The sequence below is a fragment of the Zootoca vivipara genome, chromosome 7 (genome assembly GCF_965207765.1).
Source record: "Zootoca vivipara chromosome 7, rZooViv2.hap1.1, whole genome shotgun sequence".
Lineage (NCBI taxonomy): Eukaryota > Metazoa > Chordata > Lepidosauria > Squamata > Lacertidae > Zootoca > Zootoca vivipara.
This window is the reverse complement of record NC_142590.1, coordinates 81,726,474-81,745,734: the sequence shown is the minus strand read 5'-3', so window position 1 is coordinate 81,745,734 and position 19,261 is coordinate 81,726,474. Positions and strand designations below refer to the sequence as shown.

General features: G+C 41.3%; 1 protein-coding gene and 1 long non-coding RNA gene across 2 annotated transcripts; both read right to left on the bottom strand.

Moving 5' to 3' along the window:
* Positions 1–248: 248 nt before the first annotated feature.
* LOC148685162 (uncharacterized) lies at positions 249–4,645 on the bottom strand. The gene is made up of 2 exons (XR_015951182.1): positions 4,615–4,645; positions 249–2,460 (listed from the first exon to the last, which is right to left on the bottom strand). It is a non-coding gene; the product is annotated as an uncharacterized LOC148685162 (long non-coding RNA).
* An 820-nt stretch (positions 4,646–5,465) lies between these two features.
* Positions 5,466–16,545, bottom strand: RAE1 (ribonucleic acid export 1). Its single transcript, XM_035123371.3, has 12 exons — positions 16,418–16,545; positions 14,636–14,732; positions 13,833–13,937; positions 12,664–12,756; positions 12,224–12,310; positions 11,537–11,623; positions 10,877–10,948; positions 10,543–10,650; positions 9,557–9,663; positions 9,353–9,428; positions 7,940–8,134; positions 5,466–6,972 (listed from the first exon to the last, which is right to left on the bottom strand). The coding sequence occupies exons 2-12, from the start codon at positions 14,723–14,725 to the stop codon at positions 6,886–6,888; spliced, it is 1,107 nt and encodes a 368-aa protein (XP_034979262.1). The 5' UTR covers positions 14,726–14,732; positions 16,418–16,545; the 3' UTR covers positions 5,466–6,885.
* Positions 16,546–19,261: the final 2,716 nt, after the last annotated feature.

The window sequence follows — 19,261 nt, the reverse complement described above, 5'->3', positions numbered from 1 at the left end:
TCTAGCAGATATAGTCTTAAACCAATAACCCAGGGAGCGCAGTTATTCCTAGTTGCATATCATATTTACACCACAGGTTATATTTATACAAGAAAGTCACATAAATTCAAGTTTTACTGCTTGTGACCAGTCCTGTGATACATTTCTCTTTGTCATCAAGATTACAATGTGTGGCATATTACATGGGGTGGTGTGTGTGTGTGTGTGTGTGTGCGTGTGTGTGCTGGTGGCCAGATTTTTTTAAAAAAAATTAATGAAGGTTGTTACTTCTCTTCAATGGAAGTCATCTTTTGTCTACTTTCAATCTGGATTAAGACTGGATTCTTACAATGTCAAAAGATTGAGAGTACTCATTTGGAGTGCAAGATCATTGGAAAATGTGTTTCGAGCATTAATGTGGTAGTATATGATCTTAAAGCTGCAATAAATCTATCAATAAATCTATCTATCATCTATCTATCTATCTATCTATCTAACTCTAATGTAGTAGTGGAAAAAACTTTTCGAAAGGTCTCAAAATCAGGTCTGATTCACACCAATAGCTGAAGAGCTGGTAAAACTGCAGTGGACTGTTTCATTTCAGACTGAGAGCACATGGCTGAACATATCTTCATAGCTGCCAAGTCTCCCGTATTCCCCAGGAAACCCCCATTTTTCCAGCCATTTCCAGCTGAAAAAACTGATTTTTTTTTGTTTCCCCCCGGTTTATTCTGGCGCGGTGGCCATTTTGGAACTGGGCGGAGCATGCTCAGAAGCGACAGTTCCAAAATGGTTGCAGCGCGACTTCCGGTGTGCTACTTCTGGTCCGATCCCTTATTTTTCCGGCAGGAACTTGGCAGGTATGCATATCTTCATGAAAGAATAGAAAAATCAAGCACATAAAAAAAAGCATATCAGAGATAAGGCTGGATTCTGATGCACAAAACATATTATGATGATTAAGGGAAGGGAATTTTGTTATGATCCACTATCTACAATCTGTTGTGGTACAGTCCACTTACCACCTCATGAAACCCTTGTAGATCACATAAATGCATTAGTGGTAGAGGACCTCAGTTAACCCTTGGACAGCGCAGGAATATTACCACTGGTCCAACTGTACACCACCCACTTAAATGTGGCTAGCCACAGAAGGCCTTTGAACACCCAGCCCAGATTAACTAGGAATACCATTTTGAATGAAAGAGCAAGGAAGCATGAACAAAATTATTTCCCCCTTTCTCCTTGCAATAAGCCAATTTATGGTGAGAAGCAAGGCCTGAATGATGAAAGGAAGGGAACGCCAGAGGCTTTCCCTCAGGCATAAACTAAACCAATACACATTAGAAAAAGCTAGGATTCGGCTTCGGTGTCTTTTGTCATGGCCGGTTCTTATTGTGACTGGCGTAGAGGGTGGTCGCACACAGCAGACCTTAAGGCAGAGCAGTGAAGATGCAGGAATGTATTGCTACAGAAAATGGATCTTTTTGGCCAAGGGAGGGGTAGGGGAAGAGGGAGACACCAGGGGTGGCAAGCCTCCAAGGATTCTGCAAGTAGGGAGCCTTCTTCAGATTAACTAACTTGCTGAGGAAGAACTGCTTTCTTACAGCATCCCCCCACCCTTCATGCAGGGTGCTTGCTGGAGCCATTGATCCTCACCATCATATTAAAAGTTCATTATGCAATACAGATGTTTCTACATGCACATTGCAGGGGAACAGCAGTAGTCTTGGGCAGACCATTGTTCATCTCTTTAACATACATGTACTGTATTTACATCGCACATTTTTCCCATCAAGAAACTCAAGGTGACGCACTTGAAGTTCTCAAGCAGTCTCCTATCCATGCAGGCACTGACCAGAACGGGACCATCATGCACCCTCAGACTATGTCAGGAACAAGGATGCTTTTACACCTTTACTGATCATGGAAGGAAGTCCCTTGCTAAGCCTTCAGTGAACTTTTCAAGGTGCCCTGGAAATTACAGAACTAGGGAAATGAACTGGAGACTGCTTTGTTCTTGGCAAGGATGGAGAAGGCAGGTGATACAATTTTGCACCTGTTGTTCAGCTATGTGAACCTTTGGGTACACATTTTTAAGCTACAGGTGCTTGTCTGCCTGTTAATGTTCTATAACTCAGTTTAAAACACCTGCTAGTAGTATCATGTGCCAATACTGTGCAATCCTATGCAAGTTTACTAAAAATAAATAAAAAATACGCCCTTGGTGTAAGTGGGTAGAAATGTTGACATAGGTCAACCCATAGGAGGAGAGTTTAAGGAAAACCAGGGGTAGTTCCCACAGAACAAAAACATAGATAAAAAGGTTTAGGAGGAGAAGAAGAAGAAAAAACAGCAGTATAGTTTAAGCATTTTGGTTGCTACAGGTAAGATGACACAAGGAAGAAGCCCAACTGGCAAGCAAGGCTAGCTAACTTCTGGGTAGAGAGACACCTTCCTCAGTTGAAATTCCTGTGGTACCTTCAAAACAAAAACAAAAAAGAACAAGAGGACTCGTAAGGGTGCTTTATTTATAAAACTCAACTCCAGCCCTTCAAAGACCTTAAATTAGAAACAGAATAGGGAGGCACCCAAGAGGCTAATTCATTCAACCTTGTTCCACAAAACACTCAAGGAGCATGACAGCCCTGAAGAGTTGTGTATGGATAAGATTGCTATTGAAACACTGGAAGGGAGACAGCAGGGGAGAGAACATTTTACAGCATAAATCCTAGCACAAAGGCGAACAATAATGTTGGGTTTTTTTTTTTAAAAGGAAGCACTAACAAGCCTGTAGGGCTTAGAAATAACTTCGCAGACAGACTGAGCCACACCATGCTGCTAATTCAAGCACTTCGGTTTAACAGAATGGCAAAAGGGGCTGGCACTTCCTACTTTCCCTTACTCACTTTCCTTCCCTGCTTCTGGCTATCCCAGGGATGCTACATGAATTTATTATTTGCTGCATTTAGAGCCTTAACAACTTAATACATATAAGTTTCATAAAATACATTTCATTTATTTTATACAATAAATAAATCTAGACAGCCACAGGCTAATCTTCCCTACTGTATAGGGACTGGCTCCTATATGCTTGATTCTTTAGGATAATTCTTATTTTAGTGGTTTTTGTGCTGTGATTGGGGAAATTCTACAGCTCTTTTTGAAGCTAGTTCCTTAAGATGCACAACGGAGACCAGCTTTCTTGAAATATAGCTTCGACATTTCAAATGATATTCTCCCTGAAATCTGGAGTTCCATGGGAATGACAGGAGTATTGATTGATATGGGGGGCAATGTTGACGTTCAATAGGCCTGGGCAGTGTCCCGCATGAACTCAGCATGCACTGCAGAATAAATTCCAGAATCTTTTACTTACAGCAAGGTGGAGATGTTGCTAAATAGCTGAGAACTAGTAGCTGCGCTCAGAAATTTGGTTGGGGACAACATGGAAATATCATAAATAAGCAATGTATTCTGTACCCATTTGCTAAAACAAAAATGCTATAATTTTTTTAAAAAACAGAAATATAGACCCTTCAATGTAGCTTAAGAACCTTATTTAGTTATAAATCAAGCTTTCAGTGATAACTATTTTTATGTGAAATATCTGATGTGCAAATGGGAAACTTGATTTAAAACTTCAATTTAGATCAGTCCACTCCTCGTTTATCACGTTCATCTCAAAATAACTATGAAGGCTACAGGAAGAGTCCACTCTCATTTTCTGCCTCATCCACAAAGCCGAGACACTTCTCTTCAGAAAGCTACATCAGCTAATGCACAAAATGCTCTAACAGCATGCATAAAAAGGCAATCAAACTCTGCTTAACTCTGGTCTTGCCCTCAAAGTGTTCTCCTCACACACAAAGCACAGAAACATAATGCAAGTGATATTCCCTGCAGGTGCATCAAAAGGTAAACAGAATATACAGATTCCTGAATGAGCGCATTTCTGAAGGAATGTGCTCATATAATCAACTAAAACTCATACGAAAATAGCAGCCTGCTACCTTGTTATAAAGGTCTTAGGGGAACCAAGTTTATCATTTCAGCTCTATAGGGTTCCTACGCTATACTCATAACTTGCTCCCAAGGATATAAACAAAGAGGGTGGTTAAAAAAGAAAAGAAAAAAGAAGATCTGGATCTGTTCCAAGTTCCCCTTTTGGTATGGATTTGCAGAGTGGTTGTAAATAAGTTGCTTTATCAGGCACAGACCTGGGTTTCACATACACAAAAAGGAAGTAAAGGACTGATTCGCATCTGAATATCAATATAAATCACCACGAGAAAACAGCAACCATCTCACCAAATGTAGTCAGGCTAGCAAATAAGCATGATGCTTAAAACTGCACAATACAACCATAATGCTAAGCCTTCTTGCAAAAGCGAGCCAGAATTAGAGTAAAAACCAGTTTGCTCTTGAAACTTCACCAGCCATTTTGGAAGGAACATCAATACTGCATGTGTCGATTGTGGGGTTTCACTAAATTGCCACGCCACTCACTAAAAAAAGGGAAATATATACTGTACTATGCTCAATTTACTACACAGATAAGCAGGCGGTAGCTCAAGTGAAGCCAGGGATTATTTGCTCTGCACAGGTCACACACGTAACACACACCATTGTTACCTGCTAGACTTCTGACCTCCACAAGATTTAACTGCAAAATGAAAGAGGTTGTTTTCATAATCAGAAAGAATAAGTGTTAAGTCTGCAATAGTCCGTTTGCAGTTCAGCAGCACACGGACGCTAAAAAAACAAAACAAACACCCAGCCCTAACAAAGAAGGCATGAATTGCTAGTGGCTAAAGTTAACTGTACATGACAACTAGAAGCAGCACGAGGGGAGCTTGCCTTGAGGAAAAGACTGAGCTGATAGCCAAAGCAATGAATTTGGCACTGGAAGCTTATAATTCTGTATCTGTTTCACCTCTTGAGAAGTTCGATGCTATCTTATTTACTGGTTATTCAAAGTACTGTAGTTGCATCCAAAGTACTGGGTGTATACCACACTGCCATTGTAAATACATATGCAACATGCATCTCCAAGGCCTTCAGAGCAGACAATTCTGGGCTGGTTATACAAAATATAATCTTGTCGTATGGATGCCGGTTCCCCAGGACTTTCACATACAGAATTGGCAGACACGTGATACATGGCCCTATAGGAAACCATGCCAGTATTTGAAGAGGCCCGTGTTGAGGTTAAGAACCTTTTAAGCAAGGTATTGGTCGAATAGTTTTCATGCATCCTTGTGTTTTGTGGAAAGTGGCCCTTTTGATCAGCGATTCCAAAGAACCTATTTTTTGTTCTTGAATTCAGGCTATCTGTACCATAATGGAACCATCGTAGCTCACGCGTAGAGCATGTGCTTTAAGGTCCCAGGTTCAACTCAACTGGCATCTCCATTTAAAAGGATCTCTGGTAGCAGGAGTCAGAAAAGACATTAATTTGTGTACAATACAAAACAAGAGACTGGTTGAGATTCCATGAAATCATTTAATAAGAGTAGTTTTAAATATTTTGCCTCTGATCCCTCAGTTCACCAGCACTAATAACTGAAGTACTTACATAAGGCTTTGTTCAAATTCAAAACAGTTTTATTTAAATCATAGCAAGTTTTACAACATATGTGCTTACAGAAAAAAATTCTGCCAGAAGCTTATTTGTATACAAATTCTGCCCCCCCCTTCTTCCTTTCATTATAAAACGGAAATCAGCATCAAGCTTTTTGTAAGAAAATCCTTTGACGTTTTGAACAGCAGATTCCCCAATGTGAATAAGCCTGGACTAGATGCACATTATATAAGCCTCTGTACCATTTCTACTTAGTTGTATTCCGATGAGGTTTACCCGCCTAACACTATGCAATATTAGTGGAGTTAGGAATGCTTTCTCTACTTGAGGCAACACTTGGAAATAAGCTGCATCTGCAGCTCTTTTAAGACACAGATTAGGGTACAGAAGTGGTCCTATTATGTGGCACATGTATATGAAACTGTTCTTTTAGTTATGATAAGGCCCTTTCTTTTTCTTGCTACTGCAGACACGGGCAGAGTGCAATGCAGAGACATTGTATTGTTCGTCTGATATCTTGCATCCAATGACCAGGCAAGAGTTCACGGAATCACAGGCACAACAGTATTTCTACATGACACGGAGTCCCTGGGTCTGTAGCCACCTTCTCAACTGTTGAATGTTAATGTGCCATAAGAGAGGGCTTGTGCTATGCAACTCTAGCCCCCTAGTGAGTCGCCCACATCTCAAAAGCACAACCCAGGCACAGTCTGCAGCAAAATCAGAACTGAATTATTCCTAGAATGCATCAAAACTTAAATTTGGGTTTATTCTGGAATTTTTTTTGCCTTCAGTACATAGCCCACTTACATGAGTAGAAAAATATGTCTAAGACCAAAAACCAGGTACACATTGGCAGCAGATTAATATTTAATTTACAATTCTATGAAAAAGAAAACCTCAGAAGAATCTAAAATCACAAAAACTTACTTTCCCTAACTCTCATTAGCCCCAATTCTCAATCCAGTAAGAAAAAAAAGGTTTGCCGAGAATTATTGCAAAGCACATATTTTTCTGTAGTATTCATAAAATATTGGCAAGTACTTAGGATGCAACAACTGTTTCTTGGTCCAGTGCAGGTATTTTGCAACTATTAAGAAAACTGGCAAGTCTTCATGCAAATGTCAGGCATTCCTGGGCAGCATGGAACACACTAGTCAAAGGGTACTTTTCCAGCCCATAAGAATGTACTTTGGTATTTGTCACAGAGACCCCTGCTAAGGGTTACCAATCCAAGACAGACAACTGGAAAGAGATCAATGGGGCAAGGGGGGGCACGTGGCAAGAAAGCAGTGCTACAAGGATGGTCTGAATTATACTCACTACTTCTTATTTCTGGGTTTTAACTCTTCGGCAGCATTGCGCAGAAATATATAGTTCTTCTTTTGCGGATTATAGAATTCATGCCCCTGCAAAAATGGTTAAATACAGTTGTATTACACAGTGGTAGCAAATTAAACCTAAACCAAGTACCGTATATGCTGGCGTATAAGGCGACTGGGCGTATAAGACGACCCCTTACTTTTCAAGTTAAAATATAGAATTTGGGATGTACTCCAGCCCTTTTTTGGCGGGGAGGGGAGGGGAGGCTGTCTTCTCCAGCACTCAAGTCTGCAGCCGGGGAAATGGTGGTTTGTTTGTTTGTTTGCTTGCTTGCTTAGTTATTGAGAGGGGGAAAGAAGCCAGAGAGAGGAGAGATAGAGAAGCAGAGACATCGATCAAAAGGAGGGAGAGGGAGAGGGAGGCAGAGACATCGAGCAAAAGGGGGGGGAAAGAAACCATAGAGAGGATAGCGATAGAGGGGCAGAGACATCGGAGGCTCACACAGCCAGCGAAAGACGCTGAGCAGCAGTGAAAGAGAGAGCGGAGAGAGAGAGAGACGGAGAGATCCCTTTGCTTTGCGCTGACAAAAAGAGAAGAGGCAGCAGCTTGACACCAATGAAATACACAAAACTGTATCTCTGCGCTGATCCAGGTCACAAAGCCATGAGGGAGCCATTCTCCCTGGCGGGGAGCAGCCCCCTCCCGAGCGCGCTTCTTTGCGTTCATATGGTCACTGCATACAGTGGGGATGCGGCCGTTTTTGAGCTCCCCCCACCGTATGCGGTGACTGCAGATTCTTGGACGCGGCGTATAAGACGGGCCCCCAACTTTTGAAAAAAATTTCCTGGGTTCAAAAACCGTCTAATACGCCAGTATATACGGTATCTTATTTAACATCTTACAAGTAAGTGGGGCTCTGGCTGCATTTGGATATTGTGCCACGATACTAGATGTGTTTCCTTCTCTTTCTAGATATTTCAGTTTAACTGAGATGCCAAATTTCTCCAATGACATATATTAAAAGATGCTCTCTTTACGTTTCAGCCAACTCACCTTTGACCAATCGTAACTAGATGCATATGCAAATATATTGCCGTTGTGGTTGAAGGAGCAAGCAGATATTGGCTGGTCCAGCTGTTCTGAGGTTTTTAGCTTTGTCCGTGCATCTTTATCCCAAAAGCTGAATCTGCCATCAGATCCTACGGTTGCAAGGGTGCCGTGGGCAGGATGAAAGGCGATCCCATTAACCTTCAAAGTAATCATTTAAAATTTAATTTAAGCGTTTTCACGCCACTCTTTGGAAAACATTTCGAGTGACTTACACGGTATTAGTTTGCGCTCTCTGGCTTATAACCTAAGAGACATGATAGCGAAAGAGGGAGGAGGAAGGAAGAGGAAAATATTCACATTCAAACACCAGTTCCAAAAGTGAACAAAAGTCTTATACGGATCAGTTTGAAAGTTAACAGCTGAACCAACACACTTCGGAGAGGAGGCAAATGATCCTGGTCTCCCACCACAGGCAATGGAGAGGCTGGGCTTCTCATCTCTCTCTTTTGAGTTAATGCAAAACAAAATACACAGTAGATAAATGTATTTTTAAAAAAGTCATTGCAAGCTTTGTTTAGTCGTTTCAGACCAAAACAACAAAGTTCATTCATGTAAAAAAAAAAGTCTATTATTGACAGTTTCCAATATTTCCCGAAAATACTTTATCACCCTTCCCCCACCTCCTAGTTTTATACCACTGAAGCAGGCCTGACACCACAACTAGCTCTGCTTACAAAGGCAATGGTCACAGGGAAGGACTGGAGGAGGAAAGGAGATGAACTGTTGTTCTTCGGTCCTTCCTCACCTACCCCCCTAGACTAAGGACAAGGTGGGGTCTGACGTGCAACTTTAAGTTTTCCCCTACGTAAACAAAAGGTGTGTGTGTCATTAGATCTTATGGTAGAAAATCAAGATATACACTCAAGGGATATTCTTGGCCTGGTAATCCAAGTATTTTGGGGGGGAGAAGGGGGTTTTACCCCTCTAAAATGTTTCCCAAACTGGGTCCCATTTGCTTTGTCCTAGTTAAAATCAATGGAATCTGCAGCTCTAAGTCCCAGTTACTAAACATGCTAAAGCGGAACGAAACGTTAGGAGAGAATATTGGAAACTGGCTATTATATAGACCATCTGTCCCAAGGGCATGGGGAAATGTCATTTTCTTCACTCAAGAACGTATTTTACTGGAATAAAAAAAAAATGGATTGAAAACGTAGCAGGCCAAAATTCTTCAGCGACTCATATTCTGATTGTTACAGATGTCAGTTTTCTGCCTTTAGACAGAGGCAAAATTTCTCTTTAGGGACAAAATGTCAAAGAACGAAGACTCCAGATTTGACATCATATCTATACTTGGTCTGGATAACTTTCAGCAGCCCTGGAGGATCCTTACTGCATGTCGTGCGAAATACTTACAGCATAGATATCCTGAGGTGCAGATGTGTTTGTGCCATTGGAACGATGACATTTGAAGGTGAAGTTGTCTTTGGCACTGGAAGGAGGGGGGAAAGCATTTAAGTTTGTCATTTCACATTGCACGCAACAGATTGCCTACTTCTACAAGCCCATGTTCCGTGCAAGCCTAAGTGGTCAGTTTGCAGCCCATTTCAAGATACTTACGGATTTGGTGGGTTAATGTAATGAATGGCTACTCTTCCTTCGATGCTTCCAAGGGCAAACCCTGTTGGCTTGTTCACTTTGTCTTTAAAGATAGCAACACAGCGATGCTAAATGGGGGATAGAGGTTGCGTTTTATGGCACCATCTTATACATGTCTACTCCAAAGCAAATCCCACTAAGGTGAATAGGACTTATTCCCACATTAGTGTATATAGGATTGCATCTTCAGTCGGCTATCAAACAAGCCTAAAGTGTTAGCAGGGACAATGCAACATGAAAGCTACTGAATAGTTAAGAGCATGCAGAGCATTTACTTATTAAAGATTTTGCCAAGGAATTGTGTGTGATTCAAATCCCAATGGGAAGAACAGGTCCAAATATTCAAGGGCCTTTGGGAAGTAGTTATTTCTCAGACGTCAATTTCTGGCTGCACTCAGAGGATGAGGGCCAAGTTTCAAGTAACTCACTTTGGGTTTCTCAAACGGTAGCCCACCATGCCATAAGACAAACCTTTTCAGAAACTGAAGAAATTTTCAAAGTGATTTGCATTATGGCATGGAGGTCTGTGTGCCAAAGAAAAGAGCGTTTTACAATTCCATATGTGTAAGCTCAAGTTCTCTTAAACACTTGGAATAGCGTTTTTGAATTCTAGATTATCAAATTTAAATTCATTGCAATAAGATATATGCTGGCAAAGTCATTTTTGGGGGTACTTCTAATAAGCTATTCTTTCAACCAGTTTTGATTCTTATCCCTCTCAAAAGAACAGCTAAGAATAAAATTTAAGATACCAGTAGTGATAATGGCAGAGTTATTTATGTAAACAAATTATAGAATTTGGCCCATGATGCTAAAAATAAATAAAAACCTATCACATAAATAGAACTCCTAGAAATACTATTTTTAAAAGTATTGATTTAGGCACAACTTAAAGAAGGCCAACTTCCTATAAATCAAGACAAGTTAACTCAAGTTTAATTATTTACCTGATGCTTAAGTGGAGAGTCTATTCTTCGAAATTCAGAAGGCTGATTCTCTAACTGATAAACTATCAAGCCTCTCTCTGCAGTAGCTACAACAGCCATGGGGTATACCTGAAACAAGATAAAGTAAAAAGTAGAAAATAAAACTTTTAAATTATCATCTGAATCAAAATTTACATAAAGTCAAAACGAACAGCAAAAGCACTTGCCTAAAATGATAACAGCAACACTTAATACAAACTCAGCATATTAGTTACTGTGGTAGAAAGACAGCTAAACAAATGGCAAACGACAGCATGTTTTCATGCAAACACACGCCAAAAGATCTCTTACTTACTACATCAGCACAGTAGCACCGCTCAGGCAACTGCAGGGTCATCATTGGTGTGGGTGATCGTGTATCCCAGAACTAAAAAAAATGAAAAACATCAACAATCCCACATGTAAGGTATTATATGGGCTACCTTAGCAAAACAAGACTATGCTGTCTCCATGACCTTAATTAAGACTGGTTCTGGAAAGCCTGTGCTTTTACACACTGAAGTCATATTAAAAATAGATACTACTATATAAACAAGCACTGTATAGCTGGCTAAAGACTTTGGGCATTTCACATGCATTCTTTATCATTCTCAGAGCAACCTTGAACAAACTAGGGCACCAAAGGAGTAGAGCAAGTGGACCCTTTTAACAATCCTTTGTTGAGGGAGCTCATGGCCTCACACGGATTACAACCAGGAGCTTCCAGTTCATACCTCACACCCTCAAGCATAAATGTTAAGCACAATTATTTAGAATAAAGGCCCACTGAATGCAGCAGGGCTTGCTTCTAAGTAAACATGCATACGATTGTACTGCATACAATAATGCTACAAACAAAACAAAACAAAACACAGAACCCACAATTTTCTCCATAATACATGCTTCGTAAAATCTGCTGCAAACATTTTCAATTATGTAGAGCAGCATTAATGCAATCAAAATATCCACATCTTACCTTCAGAGTTTTATCCCAGCTTCCAGTCATCACACAGCTATAATTTGGTGCTTTAATCCAATGGACAGTCTTTACAGGAGCTTCATGCTAAAGGACAAGAAGGTTTTAAAAGATGTCTAGAATAAGGCTCATTCATGCATTTTAGGTTGGGTGTAGACATAAATGGAATGAAGACCGCTGCTTTTTCTTCTTTTGCAAAGCAAGCCTGGTTTCGCCTTGTACCTTCTCTTTTGATGGACATAGTTAGCAATGCAAAGCAAACACTAATCACATTAGCGTTCTTGCACTCCCCCCCCCATTTCATACAGGCATGGGAGGATAGAGCAAAGTTCTGCCTTTTGCAAAACCTAGGGCATATGAAGGGTACTGCAGAGCTTTTCTCTCCTATCTTCTTACAAGCTCTGTTTGAAGCATCTATGGAGAAAATTGATAGGTGAACCTGGAGTGTACTAAGAATTAAATATATACCTGTTTCCATGGGAAATAGGTTGTGAAGGTTTGACCCACTTTTTAGTTTAGCCTGCCCACTACTAGAATGCAACCCCTGACAGCTTTCTATTAAGGTAATGCAGACCATGCGTAAGAAAGCTTCCCCATTCTGATGAAGATGGATTAAAATTCTTGACATTTATCTGAATAGCACTTCTATTCAGTTTTTCTATAAAAGACTATGGGGAAAAATCATACCTGTGCAATTTGTATTGCCTGGTTGCTGTTGAGATCCCACATTTTGGCAGTTTTATCACAAGATGCTGTAAACACTTTACTCCCATCCTATATAATGACAAGAGAAGGTGTGGGTGGGAAATATAAATTCCATTGTATTTTATCTGTTTCTAAAATTCATTTCCGAGTGTGACAGCATATCAAGGGCAGAGATCTCCTGATATTGTAGAAAATAACATTATAATTTTCAGGACAGGATCATGCCATTTAGTGGATGCAGGTTATTCTAAAGAGGTTCTTCCACCCAACTCTTCCATCCTTCTCCACTGAAGAAACTATATAGTTATTCTAAAGAGGTTCTTCCACCCAATTCTTCCATCCTTCTCCACTGAAGAAACTATATTTCCCAAAGAAACATTACAGATCTTTAAGAATACTTCTTGTGCAATAAAAGGACGTACGTCACTCCAGCAAACGTCTAGCACAGGTCCTGTGTGCATTTGTTGTGCTTTTGGAATTGTCTGCCCATTATCCTGGACTTCCCAACAACGAACCTGAAGTAAAGAGACAGAATAATTTTAAAGTAAGATTCATTTGTACACCACTCTTATTGTACAGCTGTTCACATTGTTTGCCCTTAAAACAACCCTGAATTCTTGTGACTTTCCCCATTTTACATCAAAACAATGGAGGTAGTGAGATTGCAGCCATCTGGTGAACCCTTTCCTTAGGTTTTTATTTAAGGTCTTTGATTTCCACCTTAGCCACTGGGCTGCAATGGTTCTCAATATTACCCTAAATATTATTGGGGTTTTTCCAGGTGTTTTGAAAACACTAGGCCAAAGAACCTCCTGATGAACTGACGCTGCTTTATGAATGCATCAATAAATTTGTTGCTTTTAAGGTGCCACAGGACTTTTATTTTTGCAACAATAGATGCAAACCTAATCCTATGAATGCTTACTCCCAGGAGTAAGTACCACTGTTCAAAGAAGTCTATTAAGTATGAATAAGATTGCAGTATAGCATGACTATTATTTTAGAATTTGCCTGCTAAAACAACTTCATTCTCAACAGATGAACCAACAGATGCAGGAGACCTTGAGGCTGTGATGCAATATCCACTTACTTGGAAGTAAGACCCAGTGAACGCCATGGGACTTACTTCTGAGCAGACATGTATAACATTGTACTATTAGAAAAGAGTGAACAATTAATGCACACACAGATGTTATGTCAACAGCCCTGTGTTAAGAGAAATGCAAACTATGATACTACTACCTCTATTTTTCATCAAATTGTTAATGTTTTTAACGATTAAAATCTTTTGGAATGTTTTATGGGAAGTGATTCATGTATAAAAGAAATCATCATTAGTCTCTATTCCAATAATAGGAGATGCTCCTTGTTAACAGGAGGCAACCAATTTTTTTAAAAAACAACATTTAAATTGTTAATGTTTTTTTAGTCTGTCAGTATATTGCAACAGACTTGTCTCAGAGAGTGGTACACAAATGCTTTAAACATTAAGATTATCACATTATGTCTGCACGAAGCAGCTGCCCATATTCAGTACAAATTGTGCAGGCAAAGTGCATGGCCTCAATACCTACTTTCATTTGTTACTTACATCATTTGCCCATGATCCTGCAATAAGGAAATTCCCCGGCAATGTTGGTGGGCTGAAAGCTAAACAGCCTATGCTGTCATCAGGTGGTGAAGTAACTTCAATATCCTGGAACAGAAATCAAAGTTAGACATGTCTCCAGGCAGATATATTACTTATAAGAGAATATCATCACACTGCCCCCACTGGAAAATTTATTTCCAATTTATTTCACTCGTAATCCCATGTGCTATCTTGAACATGAAGTCTTCAACTCAAAGTAGCAATTCTCAACAGGTATTCAGTTAACAGGCAAATACCCATATATGTACATCCATCAATTAAACTTAACCTCTTCCAACTGAACAAGCTAGCTTACAGGCTTGCTGTTAAAATCCTATTCCTCTTATATATAAAGCAACATATATAACCACAGGGGTGTGTGCAAAGGGGGCTGCAGAACACGAGAGGAGAGGAGGCATGGAAAAGTGGGTGGTCTATATGCAAGGGAGAGTTGAGAAAAGGAGGACGGAAGACAAATCTGAGTGAATATGAAAACGGTGGGCACAAGGCAGGGTTGCAAAAAAGGAGGGACAGGTGGCATGGTAATGGGAGTTATGAAAAGGCTGCAGAATAATGACTTCATAACTGGATGGAAAGGGGGAAAGGGTGCTTAGTAGGTGCAATGTGTAGGAGGAGGAAGATGCAGGAGGTTACCATGGGAGTGGTCTCTATGATGGGAAGAGTTTGCACAAAAAAGGGAGGTGGCATGGATATGGGGGTCACCTAAAGGTGAAAACAAAGAGATGCAAAGTGGGGCTATATACCTTCATAGGGTTGTGATTATCTGTGGCTGTGCTGCCAAACATGCTGGTACCTCCAGTTCCAAACCCTGATGTTGACCCAAACAAACTCATCTTGCCCCTGTAAAAATAATTGAAAATAATTTAAATAGAAGTATTTTCTATGCGGACTATGCAACAATAATCATACTTACAATATGACCATTTATTTATTATTTACAAAAATTTATGCCCTAAATCACACAAATACAGTGGCATAGAAGCAAATCTGAAGGACTACCTTCTTTCACATGACTTATCTGAGATTCTCCCTCCAGACCCATCATCTAAAGTTAGGCAGGTGGTGACTGGGGAGAAGACCTTCTACAGTCAAACCTTGGTTCCCGAATGGCTCTGCTCTCAAATGTTTCGGCTCCTGAACGCCGAAAACCCAGAAGCTGAACGTCCGATGCAGCTTCCACTTGAGTGCAGAAAGCTCTTGCAACCAATCGGGAAGCTGTGCATCGGTTGTCAAACGTTTTGGAAGCTGGATGGGCTTCCAAAGTGGATTACGTTCGACAACCAAGGTTTGACTGTATCCTTCCTGAGGATTATATAGTAGTTGTTGACATGGCTTTTGCTGGATTTTACTGGTGACATATCGTTTTATGTAGTGTTTTATTGTGTTTTAATTTTGTATACTTTACACTGCCCTGTGAGCCTTGCAGTGAAGGGTGGTCTATAAATAAACGCCACTGAATTAAGTGGGATTTACACAACCATACGCATGCTTACTGAAAAGCAGGTCCCACTTTATTCAATGAGGTGTTACTCATTCTTTAAGTAAATGTGTTTAAGATTGAATCCTTCATTCAATATTCAGATAACACCCTCCAGAAAGAAGAACTATCACAATGTAAGTGGGGGTGCACTTTGTTCTCTACCTTAATGCTGGTTCGTATTGTGGAAAATTCAAAGTTTTACTTAGCACAAGCAGTGTAAAACGGTGCATCTCCAGGGAAAGCATATGGATACTCTGCACATATTCCCAACTGTTACTAAAAAGGGTAATGAAGCATTCATGCTTTCACTGCTGTACATTGTACAAGACACATCCCTGTAGCAATTATAAAGATCTCTGTTTCAAGGTGACATCCCAAAAGTGTAGGGTGTACCGGTATCTCCCCACCCCCACCCCCAGGCATGCTGCGCCTTGGGCAACTGCATAGTTTTTTTTCTCCAGAGTGTTACAACAACCCTGGGCGGCAGGGGACACTGCTGGTACCCCCACAGGACCGTTAGCTAAGGTTGAGGCTAATAGAATCAGTGAGCCGTGGAGTAGGAGGGGACCCCAAGGATCATCTAGTCCAATGCCCTGCAATGCAGGAACCTCAACTAAAGCACCCATGACAGGCGGCCATCCACCTGCCCTTTTCTCTGCCTGTCTTCCTTTCTCTTTTTGCCTGAGGGGAGCACTGAATTGCCTTGAAGAATAAATAAAGTCCTGCTCCGACAGCACGTGCGGCGGAAGTCCTTCCCTACAAGCGGCTCTACTGCGCTGCTTGAAAGGGCGGGCTACCAGCCCTATCCCTCCCCCCCCCCCAATGCCCGGAGGGCACCATCGCTGGGGAAGGACCCCCATGACGCGGCCAAGCAAGGGAAGGGCCGCGGCTGAAGGGGAACGAGCGGGCGCGGAGAAAACCGGGAGAGGGAGCCGGGGAGAGAAGCGCGAGGTGCCACGGCTCCAGCGGGAGGGCCTGGCGAGCCACGCGGCCGGCCCCGAACGCCACACGCGGGCTTGGCCAGGCGCAGGGAAGGGGAGCGTACCTCAGGCGGGCCGGGGCCGACCGTCCTCCTTCCCCACGCGACTCTCTCCTCCTTCTCCAAGGGACACCCCGGAGCCGCGGCAACAGAACGCAGGCCCCTCCGCGCTGCGCATGCGTCACCGTAGAACTGAACTCGTAGGCGCCGGCGTCAGTTCACGGGTTAAAGGAGGGCGTGGCCTCTGGCGGGGGCTCACGTGCTTTACCCGGTTGGTCCTTTCCCTTGCAGGCTCTGTCTGTTCGCAGGAGCTGCTGCTTTTAGGTTATTGCAAAGTGGTTTCCGATACTCGTGCGGTTCCCCGATTAGGCTATTACTTCAATTTAGCCAAAGGTAACAATTTTGGCTAAGGAGCGGGAAATCTGGATTAAAAAAATTATTATTATTACTTGTGAGGTGTTGGGAAGTTTGTTCAACGACGAATCTGGATGCATCTTAATTTTGCATTTTACCTGCTTTTGAGGGGGGGGTTAACAAGTGGCCAGCCAGCCAGGTGTAATGGAATGGTAAATTTTGAAGTGCAGGAGCTCGTCGTGACGCCCCCTATAGGCACGTCTCCAAGGAGAGTTCGGTTCCTTGTCCTCAAGAGCCGTCCAAAAGAGCAGACAGCTAGCTGTGTTTGTTACCATTCGCGTGCGCACCCCAAACGGCAGCAGTACATAGCATAATAACCATTTTACTATATCAGCAATATTATATATCGCTTCCTGGGGAGGAAACTGCAAAACTCAGTGATCTTCACTTCTAACAACTCCACTGAACTTAGCGATGCTTTCTTCTGACTATATTGGTTCAACTTGAAAAACATATTTAATAAAGAACTTCCTCCAGCTGAAATGCAATCTTTAGCATTTAATTAGAAAGCAAACAATTTTGTAGAGAAGTGTTACCATTTAAACAAGTGTAAAGTAGGAAGCCCATCAAAACTAAAGAAATACTCTGTATGATTATTTTCCTCATTCTGTGACTTCCTCTATGCCAGTTACAGGTAGGTAGCCGTGTTGGTCTGACGTAGTCGAAACAAAATAAAAAAAATTCTTAAGTAGCACCTTAAAGACCAACTAAGTTTTTATTTTGGTATGAGCTTTCGTGTGCATGCACACTTCTTCAGATACACTGAATTAGAAGTCCTAATTCTAATTCAGTGTATCTGAAGAAGTGTGCATGCACACGAAAGCTCATACCAAAATAAAAACTTAGTTGGTCTTTAAGGTGCTACTGAAGGAATTTTTTTTAATTTTGTTTCCTCTATGCCAGTCTTCCCAAACCTTGTTTTGTTTAGTCGTTTAGTCATGTACGACTCTTTGTGACCCCATGGACAGAGCACGCCAGGCACTCCTGTCTTCCACTGCCTCCCGCAGTTTGGTCAGACTCATGTTGGTGGCTTCGAGAACACTGTTCAACCATCTCATCCTCTGTCGTCCCCTTCTCCTTGTGCCCTCAATCTTTCCCAACACCAGGGTCTTTTCCAGGGAGTCTTCTCTTCTCGTGAGGTGGCCAAAGTATTGGAGCCTCAGCTTCAGGATCTGTCCTTCCAGTGAGCACTCAGGGTTGATTTCCTTCAGAATGGATAGGTTTGATCTTCTTGCAGTCCATGGGACTCTCAAGAGTCTCCTCCAGCACCATAATTCAAAAGCATCAATTCTTTAAGGTCCAGCTCTCACTTCCATACATCACTACTGGGAAAACCATAGCTTTAACTATACGGACCTTTGTTGGCAAGGTGATGTCTCTGCTTTTTAAGATGCTGTCTAGGTTTGTCATTGCTTTTCTTCCAAGAAGCAGGCGTCTTTTAATTTCGTGATTGCTGTCACCATCTGCAGTGATCATGGAACCCAAGAAAATAAAATCTCACTGCCTCCATTTCTTCCCCTTCTATTTTCCAGGAGGTGATGTGCATAGCTGCCAAGTTTTCCCTTTTCTCGCGAGGAAGCCTATTCAGCATAAGGGAAAATCCCTTTAAAAAAGGGATAACTTGGCAGCTATGGTGATGTGGCCAGTGGCCATGATCTTAGGTTTTTTTTTTTTATGTTGAGCTTCAGACCATATTTTGCACTCTCCTCTTTCACCCTCATTAAAAGGTTCTTTAATTCCTCCTCACTTTCTGCCATCAAAGTTGTGTCATCAGCATATCTGAGGTTGTTGATATTTCTTCCGGCAATCTTAATTCCGGCTTGGGATTCAAACCTAGCTAACTCCAAATGTCTTGGACTAACGGCTCCCTTTAGTCCCAGCAAGCACAAATGTTACTGCAGCACAGTTGGACATTAGGGAATGCTGCTCTGGGCTTCTATGTCGACCACACTTAAAAGCCTCATAGTCACCTCATTCATGCATGCCAAAGCAAGGAAGATCCATCAACTACTCTGGTGTTCCTACTCTGAAATGTTCTGGCACTGCACTCTCATGCACTGACCAACCCACTTCAATATTACTACAAGTGCCTGTGAAATATTGAATGTTTGCATATGTTTCAATTTTTCTAGGAATTTTATAAAGATGAGGAATAATCATTTTATAGTTTTTTATCTTGTGGTTAACTTGCAATTGTCTGTAAGCTGTAATAAAATAATGAATATAAGATACATCATATCTTACAGTATTTGCAACAATAGTTTGCATTAAAAATAGCAGTTTTGTATCTTGAATTATGAGAAATTAATCAAGGTTTTAAATTAAATGTTAGAACATATCCTCTGCCTTTCTGTAAGAATCACTTTTTATTTTTAACAATTTGCAATTGGTATATTTTGGTGGCACTGCAGAATAATGTGGATTCATGGAAGGAAATTATCACTCTTTCCAATAAAAAAAAAATCAAAGACAAAAACAAATGCACCCCAAACTAAA